Raw genomic sequence first — 26,295 nt, forward strand, 5'->3', positions numbered from 1 at the left:
ACACTACATGGCAATGTGTAGAAACTGGAATAATGGCAGTATGCACCATTTCTCCACTGGCTTTTACCATGGCAATGGAAGAATTATTAGGGTGTCAAAATGGGTAGCGGGAGGAGAGAGCTTGGCTTCTGAAATGCGACTGTCACCAATTAGAGCACACATGGATGACATGACAGTCATCCATGTATGCTTGTTGCTGTATATTGTCAAGGCTGTTGTGTTGAAGAGCGTAGACAGCAGCGGTTTATCAGGCAAACTAAAACTCCGGTGCTTTCAGTTTGGTCTACTGCCAAGACTGCTGTGGCCACTCACTGTGTATGAGGTTTCCTTGACAACAGTAGAGAAGCTGGAAGTGTTAATCAGTTCATATGTCACTGGTAGTCACATGACGAATGTGTGAGGGAGTGTGGCAAAGTGGTTAACAGTGTGCGGGTGCAGGAGTGATGCAGTGATCAATAACAGACAGACAACGATAATCCAGGTGCAATGGTCTTTTATTTATAATTTAAAGTCTGATGACAAACTGTAACTGTAAATATAATAATATAATAATAACAAGGCTGTGTACTACACTGTTTAACCGAGGGGTTCAGTCCCGAAACAATTTTTAATAATCTTTAATTCACCCACAATATACAAACACAGTCACCAGTCCAGGGTGAGTGCTGTAGTGCTCGTGGTGCAAATACAATTTATCGTGAAACAAGTGCGGTGCTGTCCAGGTTTTGTGCTGGCCTGTAGTGACAGCTCCGGATCATGTTAGCCGTCTAATAATAACAAACAAGCATAATTAGACACTACACTCATGATAGACAATACGGTTCTCCTTCTGGTTCAGCGTAACCATAACAAAGTACGTCCACTTGCTCACACTGCCTGCCCATTCAACCTGCTGATGCTGAAAAACTGACATCGTGTTGTCTTTTCTTTCCCAGTCCTGTAAAGCCGGCGCACGTGTCAATGAAATACTGCTGTATGCAGCTGAAAAAACATGGCAGTGTGCCCTCACTGCAGAGCTGTGTACATGCACGGAATGTGGCCTTGTCAAAACAACCAACATTCCCATTGACAGAGACAACCAATATATCAAGCATCAAACACACAGACTCTGGACGGCTCCCTTGGAAATCTTTCATTTCTCAAAGCCGTCTTCTATTAGTTGTTGCGGTCTTACTTCTTGTTTGCTTTTTCACTCCTCCCCCCTGCTGCTCCTGTGCAGCTCAGTGTTCTTTAAGAAACTCTCTACTTATTGGACTTCTGCAGATGGGCTCATCATTTTGCACCCTACTGCATTAAAAAAAAAAAAAAAAAGGTTCTCTCCAGGTTCTACCCATTTAAGGCAGTGCAGTTATCCACGAGGACCAGCACACTGCATGCCTAAGAAGAAACAGCCTGATTACAATACAGATCTCTGAGGTGCAATATGTTTTAACCACCCCTCTGCCTCTGGCGTGAAACAGCGCTGGGTTCTCTTACCGTGTTCTGGCCATGACGTTGTTCTTCTTGGGCTGCTGATTGACTGGGCTTCCCACGTTTCCATTCTTCAGGGACCCCTTTCTGGCCAGCTCTCTCTGTTTCTCTGAAACCACAGAACAAACACCAGCGTTACAGCGGGGGGTATATTGATATTAACATACTGGAAATATACAGTACTGTTATAGAGGTGTGTATTATTTGTATTGTGATACATGCCAAAAGCACAGCTTTTACACAGCTACTTGTAAGCACTGTGGAGAATGGTGCGAGGCACGAACCAGAAACCCTTTCCCCAATATTGTGGTCAACGAGTAAACCACAGAATTAGGCTGTTCCCCAAAACTGAGTTATCATCAATTCTCTCAATCTGCCTTTACATGACTCTGAGCTAGTCCTGAGAATCCTTTGTGCTGGACAGCCTTCCTCATACCATTCAAATCATGTGACAATGTGCCTTTTCAACACTGCTAGCCCCAGTGACTCTGCATTCATAGACCAAGACAGTGGGTGGGACTGGTAGAGTTACTAGGTCACATTGTCACATGATTCAAGTGGAATAAGCAAGGCTGTTCAGTTCCAGTGCTTATGATTCTCCACACAAGCTCAAAGGCAGGTAAAGGATTTATAGTAAAATTGTAATAACCCCAAGAACCCCTCCGAATGATTGCTAACTACATACAACAGTAAGATGAGTATAAAAACAATGAATGTGAAGCAACTCACTCTTTATCTTTCCCAAACAAAGCTAACAACAAACTAGCAGTGAGACGCAGACATAGTAACTGCTGTTTTCCCATCCATTGCAAAGCTTGCAAAGTATTTCTCAAGACACCACTCACTTCTGATATTCACTGAGAAAACAAACTTGCATATCACTTGTGATGAAAGCCGAATTCCCCGATACTGGAAAGAAACCACAGCATGCAATAAAACCTGTGCAGCACTGTACAGCGATTGCATCTCAGAGAGTGTAAGGCTTTGGTCGTAATGCTGCCCTAAGAAAGCAGAGTTCGGTAAACATTATCATTGTGTGTCTGGCACAGCTTACTGCCTCAACTTGAACAAATGTACCATATACACAATAACACAAGTCACAGAGACACATTTCAGAGCCAGATCAAACACTTGTTGCTGTATGTTGTCAAGGCTGTTGTGTTGACAGCTGGGAGAGGCTCAGTCCTCATTACTGAGTGGGGTGACACCAGTAAACAGCTTGAATGCCTGCCAGCCCAGGCAGGAAGAAGGGATCTGGGAAACAAGTACCATGGGGCGTCTCCTTCACCCTGTGTATGAAAAGCAGCGTCTCTCACTGCCCTGCTGTGTGCGAGGAAACACAGGCTTCACCAGGCAAACTGCACGGAAGATAAAACAAGCGATGCAGCTACTTCAATGACAAGTGGCTATTACTGTTCACTACAGTCCAGGCTCTATCTGTAAAGCTTTAGCTTAGTTCCTTCAAGTCTGTTTTGATCAAAAAAAATGCAGTTTGATACTCTAGACTGCTGTCACTGATCACTTGATGCAGTTACACACACAGCAGCCCATATGGACCATCACATGCAGCGCGATACATATTGTTATCACAACCTGCATATCGTGATATATATCGGATGGGGACCTGTGTACCGTGATCTGAATCATGCTCAGTGTATCGTTACACCCCTAATAGTCAAAGCCTCACTTTTCATACAGCACATACTAAACTCACCCATGTGCTGCTCTCCAGTATACACGGGGCTTTGCTTTGCATGCATGTTCTATACCAGGTATCTCTTGTTTATTGTCTGAAGTGTACTACCATGTTAGTCCAAGGCTCAACTCTAATTGCTCCAGTAAACACAAATAAGCAATCCTGTGACCCGCAACACTGATGCAGTTGAGCTGTGGTAGAGTGTTTTACTGTCTGCCAATGAGAAGTGGGAACACTGTTGGGTGTTTGACTCTGTGCTCTACATGCAAAGCAGAGTCCCCAGCATAAATATATTTATTACTCATTAAGAAGTTATGAAAGAAACCCACTTTTATTCCTTGGAGAAATCAGAGTTCCATGATAAAACTGAAAGCATAAAGCATAAGGAATTCTAAATTTTCTCCTTATAAAAGTTTACCAGTAAATTTGCACAGTAATTCTGCATGTATTCTGTACTTTTCCCATGGTTACAGCATACAGTATTTTGCATTTACCACAGCTTACCATGTTTTTTAAAATATTCTTTACTTTACCTCTCTGGGCTTTACAATACTTACTTGCTTTGCCACACTTTATTACATTCTGCTATACTTTTATTACAGGGGTGGAAATGGGACTCCTATTGCATAGCGGTTTGATCCATTCCTGGTTTTACTATGAGTTTAATAAGACACACCTGAACTTGTTACCTATACAATGTGCGTAATCAAGCTCATAGTAAAACCTGGAATGAGTGCAATTACTATGCAACAAGTCTTATTCCCATCCCTGTACCATGAGGAACTTTTACAAGGGCCGGGTCAGGCTATCAAATTGCTTTCCAATTCAATGTTGGTTTCTGACTTACACCATTTTTTGCCTAAAACAAAGCTGTAGGATTAACGTGCAGAACAAACATTCTGATAAAAAGTATACGCACTGCCGATTCTTGTTGGAGACCTAGTTATTAGACAGTGTCAGCGTCACATTTTTTTTTGGAAGACAGAATATTGGTTTGGGTTTTAGAACTCTAAATATTTTTTTATTTTTTTATTGAAATTACTTTTCAGTATCTGACTACTGGAAAGTCCAAGCCTTTTTGATGACCACACTTCTGGAGGATATTATTATTATTATTATTATTATTATTATTATTATTATTATTATTATTATTATTATTATTCTGATAAAACTTATAAAGACTGCCGACTATTGTTGGAGACTTACAGTTGTTACAAAGTATCAGCATTACAGATAAGAGCAGTTATAAGTGTACGTTAATTTTCAGTAGTAAATAAGAGTCAAATTACAAAAGAGAATATAAACACAGTAAATGATTACGTTTGAGAGAGATTACGACTAAGAGCAGTTGAATTTAATATTTGGTTATAAAAGTAAATTCCATTAAGAGCAAGTAGTGAGTACAATAAATGGATAAGAATGATTTCAAATAAGAGCAATTACAAAAACACGTGAATATGTGAATGTATCTGTACTCTGAGTGCAGATCCATAGATCTACAGCCAAGCTTGGCTGTTTAATAATTAACCAGAATGCCACTGACTCAATATGCAATTACAACATAATACAAAAACATATGGGCAGCCTCATAATGTTAGTTTATAGTGTATGGATTTTCTAAACATATATTAGTAGTAAACTGAATTGAGGCTTTTACACGTGTATCTTACACTGTCAGCCACAGTTTTTAGTTATCAGACAATGTTTTTTTTTTTTTACTCGTTTGGTTGTTAGTAGCTTATTGATCCCAGAATCTCATCAAGCAGCTTTTTGAAGGATCCCAGGGTGTCAGCTTGACCAACATTACTGAGGAGTTGGTTCCAGTCTCCCACAATTCTCTGTGTAAAAAAAGTGCCTCCTATTTTCTGTTTTGAATGCTCCTTTATCTAATCTCCATTTGTGACTCCCGGGCCTTGTTTCTTTTTTCAGGTCAAAAAGGTCCCTTGGGTGGACACTGTCAACACCTTTCAGAGGTGACGATGTGCGTCAGGTGCTGCTCTAGTTCTACACACAATAAGCTGTGTGAGAGCTGTGCTATTCAGGAGTGAATAGTGACTCCACAAGCTGCAGGATCGTGGGTGCCTGTGCGATCCGCTTGTCTCTAAACAGAGTGCCTTGAGCAGCGTGGTCATCGTGACACGTCTCTCAGGAGTCCCTCGAATGGCAACATTTGCAGGAAACCAGCACAACTCTGGGCGTGATGATCTTTCCATACTGCCAAATACATACAAAATATCATATAGGGAAGATGCTGTGTGGTAGAAGCTGGCATCAACCGAGGAGGACGCACTGACCTTGAAAATGAAATCAGATTGTATCTTACACAGCACTCAATGCCATAGTATCATTTCTTTCTATAGTTAAATCAGAAGAATTAAACAGTACAGACAATTTCAATGTGATGAAATTTCCATCTGTTACAAACGATGCAAGATTACTATTCTGTTTTACTCTTGTTCAGATAAAATCACCTATCTCAAGCCCTGTCACTGAGGTCAGATGGTACCACTGACAACCCCTTCACATACAGTACAGCACAGCATGCTGATAGCAGTGTTCCAGTACACAGTGCCTCGCTAGGCGCATGCTTGTGACCTCCACAGCAGTGGTTAGTATTCCAGCAGTGACTGGTGAGTAACAAGCTCTGTCAACTCTGAAAGGATGGCTTTTTATTCCCAGCATTGCAGTAACATGCACTTCAGATCTTGGTGCTGTGTGTGCTGCATCAGAACTGTGTTCAAGTGCCAGCTCTACATTGCTGCCATTTATTCAGAAACAGTTTCTCAAACACAGCCAGACACAGAGACAGTATTTCTGATTGCGGCTCCTCAGCTGCTAATAGCAGGGTGGCATGTTCCCAAACAGCACCACTATAAGCTTACATCGACCCTTCTCTATCAGACCCGAGTTCACACTCAGTAATCTTGGGTAACGTTATCCTAGTTAAGGTGACAGAAGATTAACTGAGTCTGTAAAACCAGCCAATTCTAAAAGGAAAACTTCCATAAGACTAAACATCATGCAGCTGTCCTGTTGGAAATGTGTTGAGGTGCATGGTGCAGACTCACATCATGCAGCTGTCCTGTTGGCAATGTGCTGAGGTGCATGGTGCAGTCTCACCTCATGCAGCTGTCCTGTTGGAAATGTGTTGAGGTGCATGGTGCAGTCTCACATCATGCAGCTGTCCTGTTGGAAATGTGCTGAGGTGCATGGTGCAGACTCACATCATGCAGCTGTCCTGTTGGCAATGTGCTGAGCTTTTTATTTGCAGCTGTCCTGTTGGGAATGTGTTGAGGTGCATGGTGCAGACTCACATCATGCAGCTGTCCATGCTGAGGTGCATGGTGCAGTCATGGTCAGTCTCACATCATGCAGCTGTCCTGTTGGGAATGTGTTGAGGTGCATGGTGCAGTCTCACATCATGCAGCTGTCCTGTTGGGAATGTGTTGAGGTGCATGGTGCAGTCTCACATCATGCAGCTGTCCTGTTGGAAATGTGTTGAGGTGCATGGTGCAGACTCACATCATGCAGCTGTCCTGTCCATGGTGGTCTCACATCATGCAGCTGTCCTGAGGTTGGTGCACACTCAATCAATCTTGGCTAATGGCAATGTCCTGAGGTGCATGGTGACAATGCTGAGGTGTGTCTCACATCATGCAGCTGTCCTGTTGGAAATGTGTTGAGGTGCATGGTGCAGACTCACATCATGCAGCTGTCCTGTTGGAAATGTGTTGAGGTGCATGGTGCAGTCTCACATCATGCAGCTGTCCTGTTGGAAATGTGTTGAGGTGCATGGTGCAGTCTCACATCATGCAGCTGTCCTGTTGGAAATGTGTTGAGGTGCATGGTGCAGTCTCACATCATGCAGCTGTCCTGTTGGAAATGTGTTGAGGTGCATGGTGCAGACTTACCTATTTTCATCTGCAGTGGGGAGGGCTTGTAATTTATGGCCACGGTCTCCCCCTCTCGTGTGTCTGAATCACCCTCAGAGACGGAAGAGGCTGCCGGGTCCTGTTTGAAAACACATCAATAACATAGCCAGGTTAATATGGTGTGTTCGGGGGGGGGGGGGGGGGGGTTATGAGAAAGGAGCTGGAGGAACATGCTGAGTATCCGTTTCACACAAAGTGAATTCACAATAATATAATTTCTCAGGCCTGGTTTCAATGGTACAGTAAACTCACTGAATACTGTAGTCACTTCAGTACCTTAAACAGAGTTGTGTTTTGAAACAAGTGCAAAGACACATTTCTGAAAAGAAAAACATATACTGAGCATCAAAAGAAACTTGTCACTTATATTTGTATAAAATGCACTAGATGTGATTGAAAAATGACAAACTCCGTTTTAGAGCAGGTGCAGTGGCTTTTTATTGTGCAGATTAACAACTGACATCACGAAGATGCTGCAGATTGATCTGTCGATCTTGGGTAGGTGTTGTGACTCTTGGTCTCCCAGTTCGTGGGCTGAGGGTCTGGTTATACCGTTTTGCCAGGTTTTAAATTGCTGGCTGTGAGCACCCAAAACGGTGAGCCACAGTAGGCTGCCCTAGTCCAGCCTCCAACATGCCGATTGCATAAAGGCGCTGCTCTTGACAGATGTGGCATATTATTATTTTTTTCTGTAAATTTCTTTATTGCTTTTATTCAAGCTTGCAGTTCAATAGCTAAAATCACTCAATTTCCAGTGTCCAATCAACTGTCTAATTAGATCATTAAGTGCACATGCTTCAGTCACAGTCACTCAAGGGTGTCATGGTCAAGGATGAATGATTGAGTTATTAAAAAGAAACCAAAACATTTTGTCAAGGTCCATCATTTATATACCTTATTTTTTTCCTAAAATAAATGTGTTATAATAGTGTTATGTTTATTTTGATGGCTGGTATATATGTTGACAGTATCGCTACCTACAGTACACAGGGAAAGGAGGATAAAGAAGGGAATGCATCTGCTCTGTGACTGGCTCCTTTGTTCAGTGGTTAAGACACAGGGCAGGGAAGGACTAGGTACCGAGTTTGCGTCCCGGTCTCAGGCTGTGAATTCGGGGTGCTTTGTCCTGCTGGTCACACTTTGGAGTTTAGAACAATAGCGTTATAAGTTCACTTCAACACCAGTAAAACTACTTTTATTAGTTTTAGAAAACTTAACTTTTCACTGAATGTGTAAATTAGAAGAAAGCATGTTTAATCAGACAGATCTGCTTTGCTTGTTTGTGGATGCTGAGTGAATAACAAACACTGCTGTTCACTCCAGAGCAAGGTCCGTGCAATCAAGGGATTAAAAGAACACTCAATACTTCACCTTGAAGAAGCATTGCTCTCTGTTTCAACTCACAAGTGAAGGGCATTCTGGCTTCAACGCTTGCACCTAGAGGACATTTCACTGTGATTTAAAAACTCACCAAAAGCATTGTTTTTCTAGAAGCTGCTGCTGCAGATTGTTAATTTTGTCATGACAGAGAGCCAAACACATCTAACTCAATGAGGAAATAAAGAAATAAATCTTGATGAACCGGTCTTGCGATGATCTACGCAGTTGAAGGGGCTCGGAACTGTGCCCCTGCCGCCACACCAGATCAAACAATAAAGTGGTACCACTTGGAAACACTCAATCTGAAGCACTTCAATTTCAAGACGTGGTATTAAAGCTGGATTTATACACAGTCAAGTGCCAGCCGCCATACTGCTACTGCACCTTTACTTATTTATTCAGAGACAGTTTCTCAATAGCAGCCAAACTGAGAGGCAGTACTTAGTAAAGTGGCTCCTGCAGCTGCTACAGTACAAGCACAGTACCATGTTTCTCAACTAGCATCACAGCAAGCTTATCCGTATAAAAGTTTACCACAGTATTTTTACAGTTTTACCATGCTTTTCCCATTGTTATACTATGCATTTACCATAGTTTACCCTGGATTGCCATATTTATGAATACACTTTATACCGTGCTGTTCTTTACAATGCTTACCATTGCTTTACCATGCCTTCACTTTGCTATGTTTTTACTATAGTAAACTTTTATAAGGGTAAAGTGTCCCTTCTACTGTAGATCACTTATCTGTAACTGAAACGGTTTATGAAGTATTAGCAGTGGCGGCAACAATGAGATTAGTAAAACACACAGGAATGTATAAAAGCCAGTTCTCTAAAACGCTGGTTTAGTTTTTTTGTTGTTACTGAAGACTCTTCTACGTCACTCAGAGTCAGAAAGTCAGTGGCTGAACTGACACTAAATCAGAAGTCCCGCTCTGCAGCTCTAACATGGAGGGCAGCGCTCTCGTCTACACATGAATCTACAAACGAAACAGTATGTCAATACCAGCACGTTGCTCTCTGAGCTTTCACACAGTCCTGCTGGAGATCTGCATTGTGAGGACGGGGTTCATTCAGAGCCTCATATAGATAATTACACACCACTTCACTGCAGGAGTCTTCAAACCAACTGTATTTCACCAATAACTCGCTATTGAGGTGAGAATATAATAAAACAGCAAGCATCTGACAAGAATAGGACATTTCCCAAGCAGGTACAAAAGCATAAAACTCATTGTTGTCATTGTATTATTTCTTTATTTATTTTTGTAAAAGATGAGTTGATAGTGCTAAACAGGCTCTGAACTGAACACTGATTGTGAGAAAGCGTTACCTTTATTTGGAATATCTGCTGAACACTGATTGTGAGAGAGCGTTACCTTTATTTGGAATATCTGCTGAACACTGATTGTGAGAGAGCGTTATCTTTATTTGGAATATCTGCTGAACACTGATTGTGAGAGAGCGTTATCTATATTTGGAATACCTGCTGGGAATGGAAGGTTTATTTTCTTATCAGACAACACAAGAAATGCAGAGGGACTCAGCAGGGCAGCGTTGCTGCAGGGACATATCCCATCTCTCATAAGGGCATGAATTGAATTAGCCAGACTGAATTAAAACGTTAATTATGGAACTATTTAGGCAATAGAACCTTGACTAGAGGGCATTACATTATAGTAAGAGCAGACAAGGTCAACTACAAAGTTAGTGCAAGATAATCAGAGTTTAATGTGATTAGAAACTGTTAAACAGTGCCTTTAGCGTTATGGCAAACATTTTAAATCTCCAATTTACAAATTGATTTGCCTTTTCAATGTTTTGCTTTCCTCCTGAGTGTTCCGTGGTCTGGGATGGATGCCTGTAGTTGAATAAGAAGAAGGGAATATAAAACTTGAATTGTATTTTGACAGATAATCCCTCTCCATCTTTGATCCTCCCAACCGTGTGCAAACCTCCTCTAGGGATAAACTCATCCTTAACTGAGCAGCGCATCCCATAATTTGTTTGCCAGCTGATAAGAAATATGCAGCGCTTTTCAAAACCCTCCATGTCAATACTCTTTCTAATATTAGTTGAGCTGCAGAGTTCCTCTTCCTATCCAAATACTCAATTTACTCTCTGAAATGGGAACTTACAACCTGTGATATCATAAGGAAAACACATTTGCGATTTGCGTTTCAAACATTCCAAACATACAAGTTTAAACGTGTTGAACACATTGATGACATTTAAATGTTTAATTGTGTTGAATAAAAATGTAAACGTTTAATTGTGTTGAATAATAGTTTCAATGTTTCATTGTGTTGAATAATACAGTTTAAATGTTTCATTGTGTTGAATGCTAAAGTTTAAATGTTTAATTGTGTTGAATGATGAAATTTAGACATTTAACAAATTGAACTGAAACTACCTTCCTTAAAAAGTGGAGAAGAATGGAGAGCAGCACTGCCTATTACTAGAGTCCCATACAGACTGGAGAGCAGCACTGCCTATTACTAGAGTCCCATACAGACTGGAGAGCAGCACTGCCTATTACTAGAGTCCCATACAGACTGGAGCAGCAGCACTGCCTATTACTAGAGTCCCATACAGACTGGAGAGCAGCACTGCCTATTACTAGAGTCCCATACAGACTGGAAAGCAGCACTGCCTATTACTAGAGTCCCATACAGACTGGAGAGCAGCACTGCCTATTACTAGAGTCCCATACAGACTGGAAAGCAGCACTGCCTATTACTAGAGTCCCATACAGACTGGAGAGCAGCACTGCCTATTACTAGAGTCCCATACAGACTGGAGAGCAGTACTGCCTATTACTAGAGTCCCATACAGACTGGAAAGCAGCACTGCCTATTACTAGAGTCCCATACAGACTGGAAAGCAGCACTGCCTATTACTAGAGTCCCATACAGACTGGAAAGCAGCACTGCCTATTACTAGAGTCCCATACAGACTGGAAAGCAGCACTGCCTATTACTAGAGTCCCATACAGACTGGAAAGCAGCACTGCCTATTACTAGAGTCCCATACAGACTGGAGAGCAGCACTGCCTATTACTAGAGTCCCATACAGACTGGAGAGCAGCACTGCCTATTACTAGAGTCCCATACAGACTGGAAAGCAGCACTGCCTATTACTAGAGTCCCATACAGACTGGAAAGCAGCACTGCCTATTACTAGAGTCCCATACAGACTGGAAAGCAGCACTGCCTATTACTAGAGTCCCATACAGACTGGAAAGCAGCACTGCCTATTACTAGAGTCCCATACAGACTGGAAAGCAGCACTGCCTATTACTAGAGTCCCATACAGACTGGAAAGCAGCACTGCCTATTACTAGAGTCCCATACAGACTGGAAAGCAGCACTGCCTATTACTAGAGTCCCATACAGACTGGAGAGCAGCACTGCCTATTACTAGAGTCCCATACAGACTGGAGAGCAGCACTGCTTATTGCTAGTGTCCCCACACAGTCGTTATATGTGGGACATGGCACTGCCATCAAGGGAAATGAGAGCTAACAAAACAATCCCAGTGAATAACAGCAGGGCTCACATTTTCCTAGATGAAAGACACACACACATTATGGTAACTGTGTATTTGTTTTTTTTTCTAGTAAGACACTGAAATAGGCAAGTCTTGAGAAAAGCAACCTTTACATATTGTGTTCAACTGACAGTGGTTAAAAGCTCTTAAAACCACAAATGTAGACAAGCCTGGCTCGTTTGCACTGTAGTTAAGACACTCGCTTGTGATTGATAACTATAACATGCATGCATGCTTTCAAGCATTCACTAGATTTCACTAATATAATACTGGACTGCAGTGATGAATTTGTGCCAGGTTCATTTATTCATTTCTTTAATTGTGTAAATGCACAAATACAATACTTTAAAATAACAGTTTATTGCCCCCTAAAGGGAACTGAAGTATATGTACCACTTCTTGGTTTCCGGGAGGTTTGGGGTAATGTAAGCCCTATTGGTGCAGAATTATATTGCTGGTTAAGACAAAATATCAGTGAACTTGAAAAAACACTGGTTAAAAGTATTCAGTGTCAAAAATGACCATGTGCACATCATGCAAAGAAAAAACAATTCTGTACGACTGTGCAATACAAAGGAGTGTTTCTCTTCTGTTTGTAAAGCTCACTTGACGGGTATACCAGGTTTATTTTACTCATTACAGATTTCTTTAATGTACAGTAATATGGTACTAACTTTGAAATTTGTATCAGGCTATAAAATTGCTGCAAGACCCACTTAGCGATTTTGTTGGTACGGTACTGTCGACTCCACTCTGTAGATGGAAAGATGACCAAGGTACATATTATATCCTGTACTGTACACCACTCAACACAAATGGATGTATAGAAGGTTGGTCAGAGACCGTGACCCTGATCAGTCATCACGTTAAACCAAAATAATTTAATAAGCACCCCTTCAGCATGTCCAAATGACAGGAGGCTGCACGCAATTACTGCTGGGTTTCACAATGATAAGAAGGGCTCGGAACAGAGGCTGGATGACAGATCTACTTAGCAATTAAGATAAATTGCATGCTGATAACTTGTGCTGTCACGCCAGGTATAATTTGGAATGTCATGTACGGGGTACTGCATTGTGCTATTTTTGAACTCCCCGAGTGTCAGGTTGGTACAGCCTGTTTTTCTTTTAAGTGCGACTCAGGTACTGAACTTTTCTTGCTGTCATAATACCTTGCTTCTCCGAGAACGGGCCCCACATGCCCCGTCCCTAGACTGTATTTACAAAACTCAGTTTATTTTTGGTCCTGCTATATTTGTACTTGTCTTACTGTGTGGTTGTGTACTGATGCACTGCAGTACTAAGGCTGGTCTTTGAAAGGCAAATACAGATTTCAATTAAGAATTGAATTGTCCTGAACCCTAACCAGATGTGATCTGAAGGAACTGCTCCATATCACATGCTAGCACAATAAAAAGCATTGCAATGCTGTGCTAAACTGTACAAGATACAGAATTCCTTGCACATGTGCAGATGACATGCACCCTGCTGTTCCTCGTGATCCTCTGCTGACACTGCATTTAGATGTATGGATGCTTGTGGCAAAGTTGCCCTGCCCCTGTGTGTATTTCAGTGTTGTATGGTGCGTGTTGTGTGTTAATGTTGGTGTATAGTCATTGGTACAAGGGCTATAAATGGGTCTGTGGAACACAAGTTGTTTAAAATGTCTATTTGTATTTAGGCACGAGGATTGCACAGCATTTCACATGCAGGTAAAATGTAATAATATGTGAGCATGGGGAATTGCACTTTTATTAATTCATGTGCAGTTGAATGGTTGATTAGCAATCAAGTCTCGGATACAGCTGCATAAAAGCAGCATATTTTCATTCACTCGGGGTTGTGTGTACGGTGAGTGGAGAACGGGATTGGAAACTGAGGTAACAATCGTAATAATAGATAAAATATCAGCTCACTGTGCTTGTCTCTTTATTTTGGCAAAAGTGCCGTGTCCTGTGTTTTTGTTTGTCTTTACAACCTTTTATTTTCTGTTTGTTCATTATTAAATGCTGAGCTTCACCAAACTCCACCTCTCTGTTTATTTTGTGTTGGTTCCTGGTTCTGGTCTGACGTCACCCACTACAGCCGTCTTTGTGACAAGTGGTGTCATCGTGGGATTACCAGCGCCTCCTAGACACAGACCAGAGAGGAAACCGCAGTTTTAAAAAAAAGAAAAAAAAAAGAATACACAACAAAAATGGAAGGCTAGAGAGATGGCTGCACTGAGCTGGATGAGCTCCTCAGTGGTCTGGAGAATGTGGGGTGTATGGACACTTGGTGGCTGTCTACCCCTACCAAGAGGGAGAGGAGGAACTGGCCCAGGAGAGGAAGGTGAGGAGAAGGAGGCAGAGAAGGGGAAAGGTGAGGAGGAAGCAGAAGGAGCCAAGGTGGTGCACTATGTGCATTGCTTATGGGCATAAGGACGAGGACTGCCCAGAACAGGAGCCAGGGGATGAGGATCCCAGTCGTCCTACGCCTGAGGGGGAGGAGCCACAGCCTGATGGGGGGGAACACAGGCATCTACAGCCTACAAAGGGGAAGGCAGAGCGTCCACAGCCCAAGTCCTCACCAGCAGAGGAAGAATGCCTGCTGGTTTCACCTCCACAGCCTCTGTGGAAGGAGGTGAACGTCCACAGCCCAAGAGGGAGGAGTCAGTCAGTCCACAGCCCAAGAGGGAGGAGTCAGTGCGTCCACAGCCCGCAAAGGGGGAGTCGGAGCGTCCACAGCCCAAGTCTTGACCAGCAGAGGGAGAGTGCCTGCTGGTTCTGTCTCCAGCGTCGGTGGGAGAAGCCCGCTTGCTCGAGGGAGATCTGGGACTGGCTGACGGACCCTGAAGGTGGCCTGGAAAGAGACCCCCCCCAAAGGTGATTAACCTGCTGTGGACCCGAGATGGGGAGCGTTGGGAAACCTGGGAACAGCAATACCACCCAGTGTCTCTCCAAGACATCACAGCCATGGTGTTCAACTACCTGGCTGCCGATATGGGAGGTCTCATCAGGAGAAACCCCAACGCTGTCTCCAGGACCAGAGGGAGAGGAGCCAACGCTGCTGTCTCCTGCAAATGAGGGAGAGCCTCTGTCGCCAGGAGAACCATGCTGCTCCTACCTCCATCGCCAGGAGACTACACGCCATTCCCACCTCCGTCGCCAGGAGACTACACTCCGCTCCCACCTCCGTCGCCAGGAGACTACACGCCACTCCCACCACCGGCGCCAGGAGACTACACGCCACTCCCACCTCCGTCACCAGGAGACTACACGCCACTCCCACCTCCGTCGCCAGGAGACTACACGCCACTCCCACCTCCGTCACCAGGAGACTACACTCCGCTCCCACCTCCGGCGCCAGGAGACTACATGCCACTCCCACCACCGGCGCCAGGAGACTACACGCCTCTGCCAACTCCACCGCCAGGAGAAGAGCAGCAGGAGCTGTCTCTGCCTCTGCCACCTCCACTGCCAAGAGCACAGCAGCAGGAGCTGCCTCTGCCTTCGTCACCTCGAGGAGCAGAACAGCAGGAGCTGCCTCTGCCTCCGCCACCTCCACCAGCAGAGGGTGAATACCTGCTGGGTCCCTGTCCACCAGCAGAGGGTGAATGCCTGCTCGGTCCCTTTCCACAGCAGAGGGTTGCCAACCGCTCCGCATCACCTGGGGCTGCCGTCAGCTCTGCTTGGCTGCTGGAGTTGTTGTGGCTACAAGAGGGAGCTGCCGGCTAAGAAGAGGGGAAAGGTCAGGAGATCACCTTCCTCAGCAGCCTCTCCACTACTGGAATTGCCCCGGCTGAAGGAGTCAGTCTGGGAGCTGTCAGCACGCCTGCTGACAGCCTCGCCATTGGCAGCATTTCCGCTGCCAGTGGTACAGCGGGAGGAGAGACTCGCCCCACCATCAGCACGTTTGCCGACAGCATGACCAGTAGCAGCCTGGCTACTGGCAACATTGCTGCCCATGAACCCCCTAAAGTCCCTGTTCTTGGCCCGGGACTTTGAGCAAGACTTATGGGATTTTAAGGGGGGAGGTGGCCATTGAGGCCATATGTGCTACACACAAGGGGGGGGGGGGTTATGTGGCAATGTTGCCCCGCCCCTGTGTGTATTTCAGTGTTGTATGGTGCGTGTTGTGTGTTAATGTTGGTGTATAGTCATTAGTACACGGGATATAAATGGGTCTGTGGAAGACGTGTAGGTAAAATGTAATAACATGCGAGCACAGGGAATTGTACTTTTAATAATTCACGTGCAGTTGTACTGAGGCTCCAATTGAATGATTGATTAGCAATTGAGTCATACCACTCTGCCTCTTCTGTTTTTGTGGTTTGGGGAGGGGAAACTCGTCATCCCTTCAGTGGTTGTTATGACGTCACTGAGCACGTGTTGAAATTTAGATGTTATGCGCATGCATTCAGACCTAAGCCGGCTCAGGGCACAACCGCAGTGTAAACACTACGTGAAAAACTTTAAGAATTTCCGCGTTCAGTCAGGCTTGGGTCCAAGGTGGCAAAAGGAAAACTGTTTCTGCCTCAACAACAAGACTAGGGTTGAAGAAGCATCTCCTTCCCTCTGTCATTATGAAGAAACAGCAGTGTGTTCCCACAAGCCGATTACTGCATACCATGATCAAAACCGCATTTCAATTACAGAACTGCAGTAAAGATATGAATCTCCTTTCATTCTACCCAAAGGGTTGTTTGTAACCTTTTATTGCATCCCATTCCATATCCAATTACATCATTCCATTAACCACCTCACAGTAATTAACAAATAATGACATTTCTCATTATCACTTACTCAGGCATGGTACACAAATGCAGAGAAGCTGAACTGATTTCAAATGATTTAGAAAGTTAACCTGGCACAGCACATTTGTAACCTTCCTTGCAAACAGACAGGTTTTATTTTTTCAGCCTGGTATTTCACAGCATTACTCAGCGTTGGACAAGCTAGTGTTAAAAAATAAAGATATAACTGTCAGTCTTTCCCTGCGTATGCTGTGGCTAATTAAGATTGTATTAAAAACCTGTAATGGGTGAAACTGCTTTGCATTAGGAGCCTTACTTCCATCCCTGCTTGTAAATGTAAAAATATGTACACTTGATCTAGATATACCTTAGACATCCAATGCAGAACAGGAAGAGAGCTAGCTACAGTAGCTAAGAAGTCTGGTGCAGCACTTCACAACCCTGTGAAGACTGACGCACAGTGTAATCTATTATTGGAATAACTATCCAGTCATGGTTAGGAGTCTATTCTGAACATCATTTGGCAGAATCAGCACGATCAAGTGCATGACAGCAAAACTCACATGGCTGCAACATGGTTTTACAGGGCAGAGGCTGGGTGTGAACTGGCAACTACTATGCAAAATAGCCGGGCTCGTCTGTATTCGTGGTTACAGAGCTTTTAACCACATCTCACCTACAGGAAACAGAATACGCAACAGAATTACGTCACCCAACGCTGCCCATTGCAAAGGCAGCCATATTAGGTCACTAGCGCAATTATAACTACTGTAAGTCTCAAACGATACTACTTTTCTAAAAAGAGGACTGCTGGGGGCTGTGCTTCCGCTATAGGAGTACACACTACAGTGGAGTAAAACTCATTACCAAGCCTGTAATTGAATGTCAGCTGCACCAGAGTTTACCCAAGCCAGTGACTGCAATGCGCACGAAGCGTGAAAGTGTTTTGCTCAATCTTCAGAAATGCAAGAATCAAAAAGCTTGTGGGGATTGAACCTATACTGGCCATAGCAGTGGTGGTTAAAGCTCACTCCTCGTTTCCCAGCTGCCTGCCCCCCGGATAGACACAGGGGCCAATATGTTTCCCTCTGTGGGCAAACTGCCCCTTTATAAATTACATGGGCTATTTGCCTACTGTGGAAAACTCCAGGTTCAGGTACAGCATTCCTGAAAAACAGCAACAGAGGTCAAACAGGCAGGAGCTCTCTGAATAAGTCCCGAGAGCATGAGAAGCTCCTGTGCTTGAAGAACAAGGACAGCATTATCTTGTGAGCGTACACTGTATCTCCCTCAAGATGCATAGAGTGCTATCGTAATGCAGTCTGTGCAATAATGTTTAATAAAAAACATTATGTTTAGAGTAAACATGGCTGCCGGTATCCTCGGACTACGCACAGCAGGTAAACATACACATCCCTCCACATGCTGTACTGTATAGGGCTGCATTCATCACCAAGTCTTTCTATGGTAGATCAGCTCGAAACAAATCACAGCAAAAATGTATCAGATTCCATTTGTATACACAAGCTGTATGTGTTTTTAGAAGCACATAGTACACAGTGACTTTTGTATTATTGAATATCCAAACTGCAATGAATCTGTCTCACATACAGGGAGTGTGCATGTCTTGCTGTCATCTCATTTCTATACATACTGTACCGCCGCTGCAGCTTAAATTACTAAAACGTGTGTAAGACTGCACGTGTACAACATTGAACTGCATACCAAAACGACTGTTAAGAAATACTGAATATGAAATAAACTGTCCGACACTGTACACTTACTCCTATGCCTGCATATTTCCGACAATGGTAAAACATTTAGCAACAATACCAAACATATATTAAACATCACTCTAAACTATTAACACCCTACAGTCCTCCAATCAGCCCTCACATTCACGTCAGGGAGACGAGTCGCTGCATGCTTTTTCAAAGCAACCTCCCTTACAGCTTTTAGATCTAAACACACACGCCTGGGTAACTAACTTCATTTAAGAAAATCTGCTTTCTTCGAGAATTTTTTTAAGCCCAAGTCATGTTTTGTTGATTTCATTGTTAGTTTAGTTGGTAGTGACAATGCTGCTGTACACACACCACAATCTAACCATACTTCTACTGATAAGTAACATTATTTAACTACAACATGGTACACAGAAACACAGACTGCACAATATGTTTTTTTAGATGTTGGTGTGAAATGGTTATAATAAATGTCAAATACAAATCAGACAATACAATCAGGTTTGTTGCAAAGTTGTTAAAGATTTAGAAAATGGATCTGGGATTTCCTTTAACCTGATTGGTCAATATGAGGTCCCTAATCTCTGGTAAAAGACCTCCAATGTTATAATTTATACTATGTTTAATCTGTGTTCTAAATCAATCAGCCAAAAAATACGTAAATACAGTATTTATGTATGTGACCTTTTTTCTGCTTGCTGAAAGAAAATAACACAGGCACAGTGCTCCTTTCTCTAACAAAACCAAGAGACTTTGAATAAACTTTCTGAACACACTGTGAACAAGTTACTGATCAAAGAGCACGATCAGCATTTTTATTTTTTTTTGGTTTCGCTAATAAATGTTATCACCTGAAGGTTTAGAATTGGATTTAGCTGAAGACTTTATTAATTGTGAAAGACTCTGCCACGCCAGTGAACATTAAGATCACCTGGCATGAAATTGTGTTGAAGGCAGAAGGCAGGTAGACAGATCTATAGCCAATAATAGTATCCTGAGAAAAAACATTCCCAGTGGTTTGAAAGCTGGGCAGCAGTGAGAAAGCGAGTGGACACTCAGTCCACTGTAATGAACAGGAGCAGTCAGGACTGAACTCACTAATCCTCCAGCTCACAAACAAGCACTCAATGAGCAGGTGCAGAGAGAGGTTCATTTTAGTCTGGTCTTTTTTTTTTCTTTTTTTTTACCTTATCTCTCCCTTATTGCTGCTCCCTCAGCTCATAAGGGAAACTACTACTAGAGGTATTAGATTCTGTTTAATTTCCAAAGCATACCAACTTTAAAGAAGAAAGTGAAGGAGAAACTTCTTCACACAGTGTGGTGAGGTTATTGAGTGGGTTAACTAGCCATGTTCTTGACGCAGAAAGCTTCAAGATCAATTAGCAGCAAGGAACAGGAGGAGATTAAATGAGGCGAATGGCCTCCCCTCATTTGTAAATGGTCTTGTGATGTTAATAAAACAATTTAAATCTTTAACATATTTAAAATATTATTTAACCAATTTGAAAACCTACATATATTATTTTTTTAATTACCACAACATGTTACTTATAGTACAAGACATTACTGCACATGAGTGACTAGCACAAAGGGGCTTAAAAGGTTAATGTCTACTAAATAATAATAATAATAATAATATTAATAATAATAATAATAATAATAATAATAATAATAATAATCATAATAATAATAGGGCCATTCGATATGAAATCAGTCACCAAAAACCTTGATCTGCTTGATTTGGATAACAATTTTCATGCATGTTTGCCTGTGGGTGAAGTGGATACAGTGTAAACTGTACTCATCGGTGTTGACCGGGCTAATCTACCTGAAGTGAAGTAAAACTGCTTGGGTTGTGGTGACTGCAGGTTCGCTTAGACTGTGTGGAGAACAACAATCCATACAAATCCAAGCAGCTGTTTAACTGTTTAACATGGAATTGTAAATCAGCCCAATGAACACGTGACCCCCGCCTGTGGAGAGCTTGATCCCAATAATCAGTTTGGGCAGTACATACCAGCGCTGGCAATTTTAACCCTTGAATTTAATTCTAAAGGGGTAACGTTCCATTCATTAATCACTCCACACCCCCAGAACCTACTTTTCCAAAATCTAAACAGTGTCTGTCCAGAGCTGCGAGTCTGTGTCCATCAATATCCACTAGCCTGCCCCAGAACTGTCACTCTGCTGCCTCGCAAGCTGGATGACCTGATACAGTTCATGGTATGTGTTTTAGCTAACTGGTAAAAACACAGACGCAGTGAACTGTAGTGGCTCAAACCCAACCAAACATCCAGTCCACCCGGCACAATCCTGACACTCATCACGACAGTCGAGTCAGGGTTAGAATCGAAAACACTTCAGTGAAAACAAGCAGACTTGTGGCTTGATGGTGGAGGAATATGTTGCTGTTTCAGCTGCATGACAGGGGCATTGACGGAAGTGGTCAATATTCTATTACAATTTAACCACAGGCATTTAGACAGCACTTTCCCAATGAGATGCTGTAGGTGTATTGTGCCACAAATCGGTCCTGTCACCAGAGTGATTACTGTCAGATTCACAGGGGGCAGGTAAAAGGTGGATAGAAATTATTAAGATCAGTGCAGACTGCAGATGAAGTGGCTAACAAGACAAATAGCAGGGAATGGAAGGACTCAGAGATAAGGAGGATGAGCAACAACATGAGGCTGTGGCAGGAAACAGGCAGGGTTCACTTTTATTCTGTTTTTTATTCTTCCCTGTGTTGCAGATTTTATTTTCATTAAAACACAAACTGAAGCTTACAACACTGAAATCATTCTGCACTGAAGAGTGATTGTAAGATTTTACCCCAGAACTTATTCTTAAAAGTACACTTATTCTTAAAAGTACACTTATTCTTAATACAACACTGTCTCTTATTACAGTGTTCGAAGAAAAATACAATTCCCCCAAAACAACAGAATATCTTGCTCTGATATCGATATTATATCACAAGAACCCCTCAATGGAATTAATGAATTGTTAGTTGAGTAAATTATCATAGCAGTTTTTTTAACTGCATGTACAGAGGTCGCGTTTACGTAGTTATATAAGAAATATTAATAAAACACAAACAAATAATCACAGTGTGTTTCTAAAACACAGATGTAAAAGACCACAGATCCCCTTTTCATCCCTATCCAATAACTTTGTTTACATTACTAAGCTGTTTTATGCAATGCAACGTGTAAAAATGGTTCCACTGCTCCCTGCATCCTCTTAAAGCAAAAAAGCCAGGGAGGTCTCAGTATCCCATATAGCACTGCGCACGTCCCGGGTGTTGAGTAGGGAGGTCACGTTTACAATCACTTTACTATTTGTATTTAAACAGAGATCATGAGTAAATTCAAACAAAAATCCAGGATTTTATTTTGTTGGATCAAAATTTAAAAATCAGACCACAGTAATGCTAGTAATAGTGCCACAGACACTACAACTGAAGAAACTCAGGTTCTAGGTGAAAATGAAAATCGACAGTACAGTGGCAAATGAGAAAGCATCTGTGCTAGGTGCCAACTCAACGAATGAACTACAGCTAAAGCCGGAATTGAAGGAATATCAAGGAAGGAATTTCCTTGGCTTCGGTACGAAGAAAAAGCGGTGGAAGATTCTAGTGAAAAGGTTTCATGCATTGCAAAACATACGAGTCATTTGGGGAAAAATGTCTTCACACATGGCTGTAAAACTTCTCAGAAGAGTGCATTAGAACGACACACAGAGCAGGCAGCGCACCAGGAACATATATTGGCACCTGCACAGAAGCATATGTAAAAGTCTGTTGGGTAAGTGTTGCGCACTCTTTATGCCATTAAAGACAAAATCCCAGATAGCACATTCCCAATGATGATGACGTTACTAAAAGTAAATTGCTGTTCTACTCTTCAAATGGGTACATATTATACACCCCACGAGAACACTGAAAAAGTTCAGGCTGCGATTGCAGAAACTGTTATAGAGCAAATCGGACAAGAAGTGATTAGTGATGATGTTGACAGCTACCCGCAGAGTACTGGTCCATTTTTGTGTTGTGAATGGTTCAAGGTAAGCTTTTGTTTATGTCTATTTCTACTACCACTATGTATACTGTGTATTGTTTTTCGTGTTAATCTGAAAATCGTTACATTAGGAAATAATATAACTATTTTGATGCAATATGTAAAAACGCAAGTGTTATTGTTGAAAAAGCAGATTTTGAGATGGTATGCTTTTTAAAAATGCAAATTTTTACATGAGTAAGTCAAGCTCCAGACACTTCATAAAACACCATTAGAAAACGAAGCAGGGGGAGACCTTTTTTGCAGCAAGAACAAGCCTGGGGAAAGGTTGAGGTCACAGTCAATGATAAGGAAGGCACTGTGTGCAAGGGAGAGACTGTGCTGCTATACAGGGCCCTGAACAGGACAACATGGCTCTGAGGCAGAACAGAGACGGCACTGTGACGCACACACGCACTTATAGAAGTCTATCCCTGCCAACAATCACAGGCGTGGCTATTCCCTAACTAGGTACAGTACACCGTCGCTATAACGCTTTTCATTCTAACGAATCTGGCCCTTGGACTCCAAATAAAACATATAAAAAACAGAATATAAACACGCACTGTCAACATCCTGGTCTGTACGCACAGGATGCCACCTCTGCAGTGAAGTCGGCTCTTTCGTTTAATAAAAAGTGTGCGCCGAACTGAAAATAATTTTATGTTGCATCAAAGCTGGAAACTACATTGCTCGTTTCAAAAAAGGAGTAGCGCTGGCATATCTCTGTCGTGAACGTAGTGTCAAAAAGTACTTTTGTTTGGCTTGTTCAGCAACCATGCGGCAAAGCAAAATTGATTAAAGAAAACAACAACAACCTAACCACGAGGATCTGATGAACATTTCACAACAGGTTGATTTGGAATAAAATCTCAGTTTGGGATTCTTGCATCTTGGATTTAGATTTCATGTCAGATAGGTTTGAAAAAAAAGCTTCAGTTTGGGATTTTTACATTTTGTACTGTGTTTTAATTCTTTAATGAATAGGATAAAGCAAAGGCAGAATACTGCACACATGAGGTGAACAGATACATATAATTCTACTTTTACTCACAATCTCATCTCATTAATTTACTCTGGGTAGTGTGGTAGTGTCTGGATCTTCCACTTCTTAATGATGGACTTCACTGTGCTGAGAGGGATAATCAGCACCTTTTAAATTTTCTTGTACCCTTCTTCTGCTCTGTGCCTCTCTACCACTTTATCCCTGACTTGTTTCGAAAGCTCCTTGGTCTTCATGGTTGCTTTGTTGGATCATTATGTGAGTTGCAGCTTGAAAGTCTTTATATACCTGAGGGAAATTATCTACAAGTTAAACCACTTTGAGAACATACAGGCTAAAACCATTTCACTAATTTTGTGACCTTTCAAACAAATCATTTGCACCTGAGCTGATTAGGGCTGCAATAGCAAAGGAGTTGAGTACTTATGCAACTGAGATTAATCTGTTTTTATCTGTAAATTTGCATTTTTTTTAACTTTATTAATGTGGAGTAGTTTGTGTAGATTCTACATGTAAAGTCTAATTTGAAAGTGTCGTGGAGTACGCTCAGGTGCCAACAAAATGTGTAAACTTTGCAGGGGGTGAATACTTCTGCAAACCACTGTAACAGCTTGAAACAAAGATCAACACCAGCAAGAATCAATCTGTTGCAGGTAATTTATTTTTTTTGTTTTTGGCAACACGGCATCATGCGGCTCTAAATATGTTTTTTGTTCTTTTAATTGGAGTCTTTTGTGTGATTAACCCATCATAGGAGCAAGGCTTACTGGATACCAAATCTGAAAGGTCTTTCTGTCATTTAAAAACATGTGTAACACATTACTTTTAGAAAACTATAACCCATAAAGTCATAGTAAAACTATATGTAACCATAGTAACCATGGGAAAACACAAAACGTCCATTTTATAAGGGAACCCACTGGTCTATACTGTAAGCTGCATTTAAAAACACAGGGAACAGGCCATTACATAGTAGTATTATTTCGTTTTACTATTATTATGCTGACCCCTAACTGCCTTGCATCAACTGCTTAGTGTAGAATTGATATACAGCAGACTGCAATAGAGCTGTGCAAACTGCAAACGGGAATTAACAAACCCACACAATGTAAGACCACTAACAAATCGATGAGCAGTAAAACAAGAGATGCTGAGTGGATAACTAAGATATGAATCGTGCTCGTTATTGAATAAACACTGTTTACAATAGACCGTTACCACATTCCGTTATTTTCGCGCACCGCCGCTAGAAACTGCTGCTGCTCATGGTGATATCACCGGAATCACGCCGCTACAAGCAGCAGACACCCTGGGAAGGCAGCGACAGTACGCTGTACAGTACCATAGACAGCACCTCTGCATGGTGAAGGGTGCGTTCACTGAGATCATTCTTAGATCGTCATTAAAATGGGCAAGACTCTGTACAGAATCTGCGCAAAATGATCTCCGTGAACGCATCCGAATGCGAAACATCGCTGAGTGCGATCTCTTACCTCGTCATCAAATACAAAGCTACCGACAACAACAAACACAAGATTAAAAACAAAATACAGCACAACGGTTTAAAATAAACTTACTGCATTCTTCAATACGTCACCTCCCAAAAGACTGTGCATAATGGGTAATACTGAGCTCAGTCCAGAGCTAAACACACAAGCACAGCTGCGGACAGGAATCAGAATCAGCTGCTTTTGAACGAAATAATATAACGGCACATCTTAACACATTTCGGGCGACTAAATTCAAAATGAGTTTTGAATTAGATTAAATATATTTGCTCGATATAAAGATATATACACAATTATATGTTTTTTTTTTATTTTTTATTATTATTCCAGATCAACAACGGCGCAGTCTTTTTCTTAAAATACATTTATTATGATATACATATAATTGTACAAAAAAAAGTTACATTAACATAAATGACAACACTCCCACGTCTTTCAGTGTTGCTTTTCAAACACGCCCGACGAGAAAACCACCACAGTAAATAAATATATAAATACGAAAATATACCATTGCACAGCATCATAAACTGCACCCAGTGCATCTGTCTTACCAGGGGTTGCATCTCAGAATGCACGGTCGGCACTTGAAATCTGTCTATTTCTTCCATCATGTTGGCGACGTTTGGATTTGATTTATTTGTAAGTTTTAAAAAAATTAAAATGATTATAATTATTTTTGTTATTATATTTTATTCCTTGAAGATGCTTTTCTGCTTCATCCCAGCTCAGTCAAAAGGCTCTAGCAGGCAGTAGCAGTGACTCAACAACTCACTTCCGCGTCCGGGAGCCCAAGAGCGTTCCGCATTGGCGAGAGTGGGCGGGGCTATTCAAATACAAGAAGAGCGCATTTTACTTATTCATGACGTCGCGCTGGCATTGTTGGCAAGTTATCGTGCGACTGTGGAAAATAATGTGCTCCGAAGAACAGGCAGAAGCATGTGGCTGGTCGTGTACAGAATGAACACAGCCTTACCTCCGTGTTCAGATACATACGAGTACACCATTGTGTTTGCCTAAGCGGCCCTTGGACCCCCACATATCATTTGCTTACTTCAGCTATTCAATTGCATACCATTTCTGCGAACCCTAACTCCGCCACTGAAACGATACATTATTTTGCAAACTACGTTATTTCAAGGTACACGTTTTCTATTGTCTGTTCGTAAATTCTCTGCTTAATAATATAGGACGTGATCTTCTGCACTTGGCCCCGCCTTGTTA

General features: G+C 42.1%; 1 protein-coding gene across 2 annotated transcripts; it reads right to left on the reverse strand.

Annotated features, from left to right (window-relative positions):
* Positions 1 to 733: 733 nt before the first annotated feature.
* On the reverse strand, positions 734 to 25,867 carry LOC121309020 (protein FAM219A-like). 2 transcript variants are annotated; one of them, XM_041241899.1, is made up of 4 exons: positions 25,626 to 25,867; positions 7,078 to 7,177; positions 1,477 to 1,579; positions 734 to 1,287 (listed from the first exon to the last, which is right to left on the reverse strand). In XM_041241899.1, the coding sequence occupies exons 1-4, from the start codon at positions 25,683 to 25,685 to the stop codon at positions 1,221 to 1,223; spliced, it is 330 nt and encodes a 109-aa protein (XP_041097833.1). In that variant the 5' UTR covers positions 25,686 to 25,867; the 3' UTR covers positions 734 to 1,220. The 2 variants fall into 2 exon arrangements, with proteins under 2 accessions (XP_041097833.1, XP_041097911.1); XM_041241977.1 differs by having other exon boundaries at positions 734 to 1,377; positions 25,626 to 25,866.
* Between the last annotated feature and the right edge of the window lie 428 nt (positions 25,868 to 26,295).

The sequence above is a fragment of the Polyodon spathula genome, chromosome 1, assembly GCF_017654505.1.
Source record: "Polyodon spathula isolate WHYD16114869_AA chromosome 1, ASM1765450v1, whole genome shotgun sequence".
Taxonomy (NCBI): Eukaryota; Metazoa; Chordata; class Actinopteri; order Acipenseriformes; family Polyodontidae; genus Polyodon; species Polyodon spathula.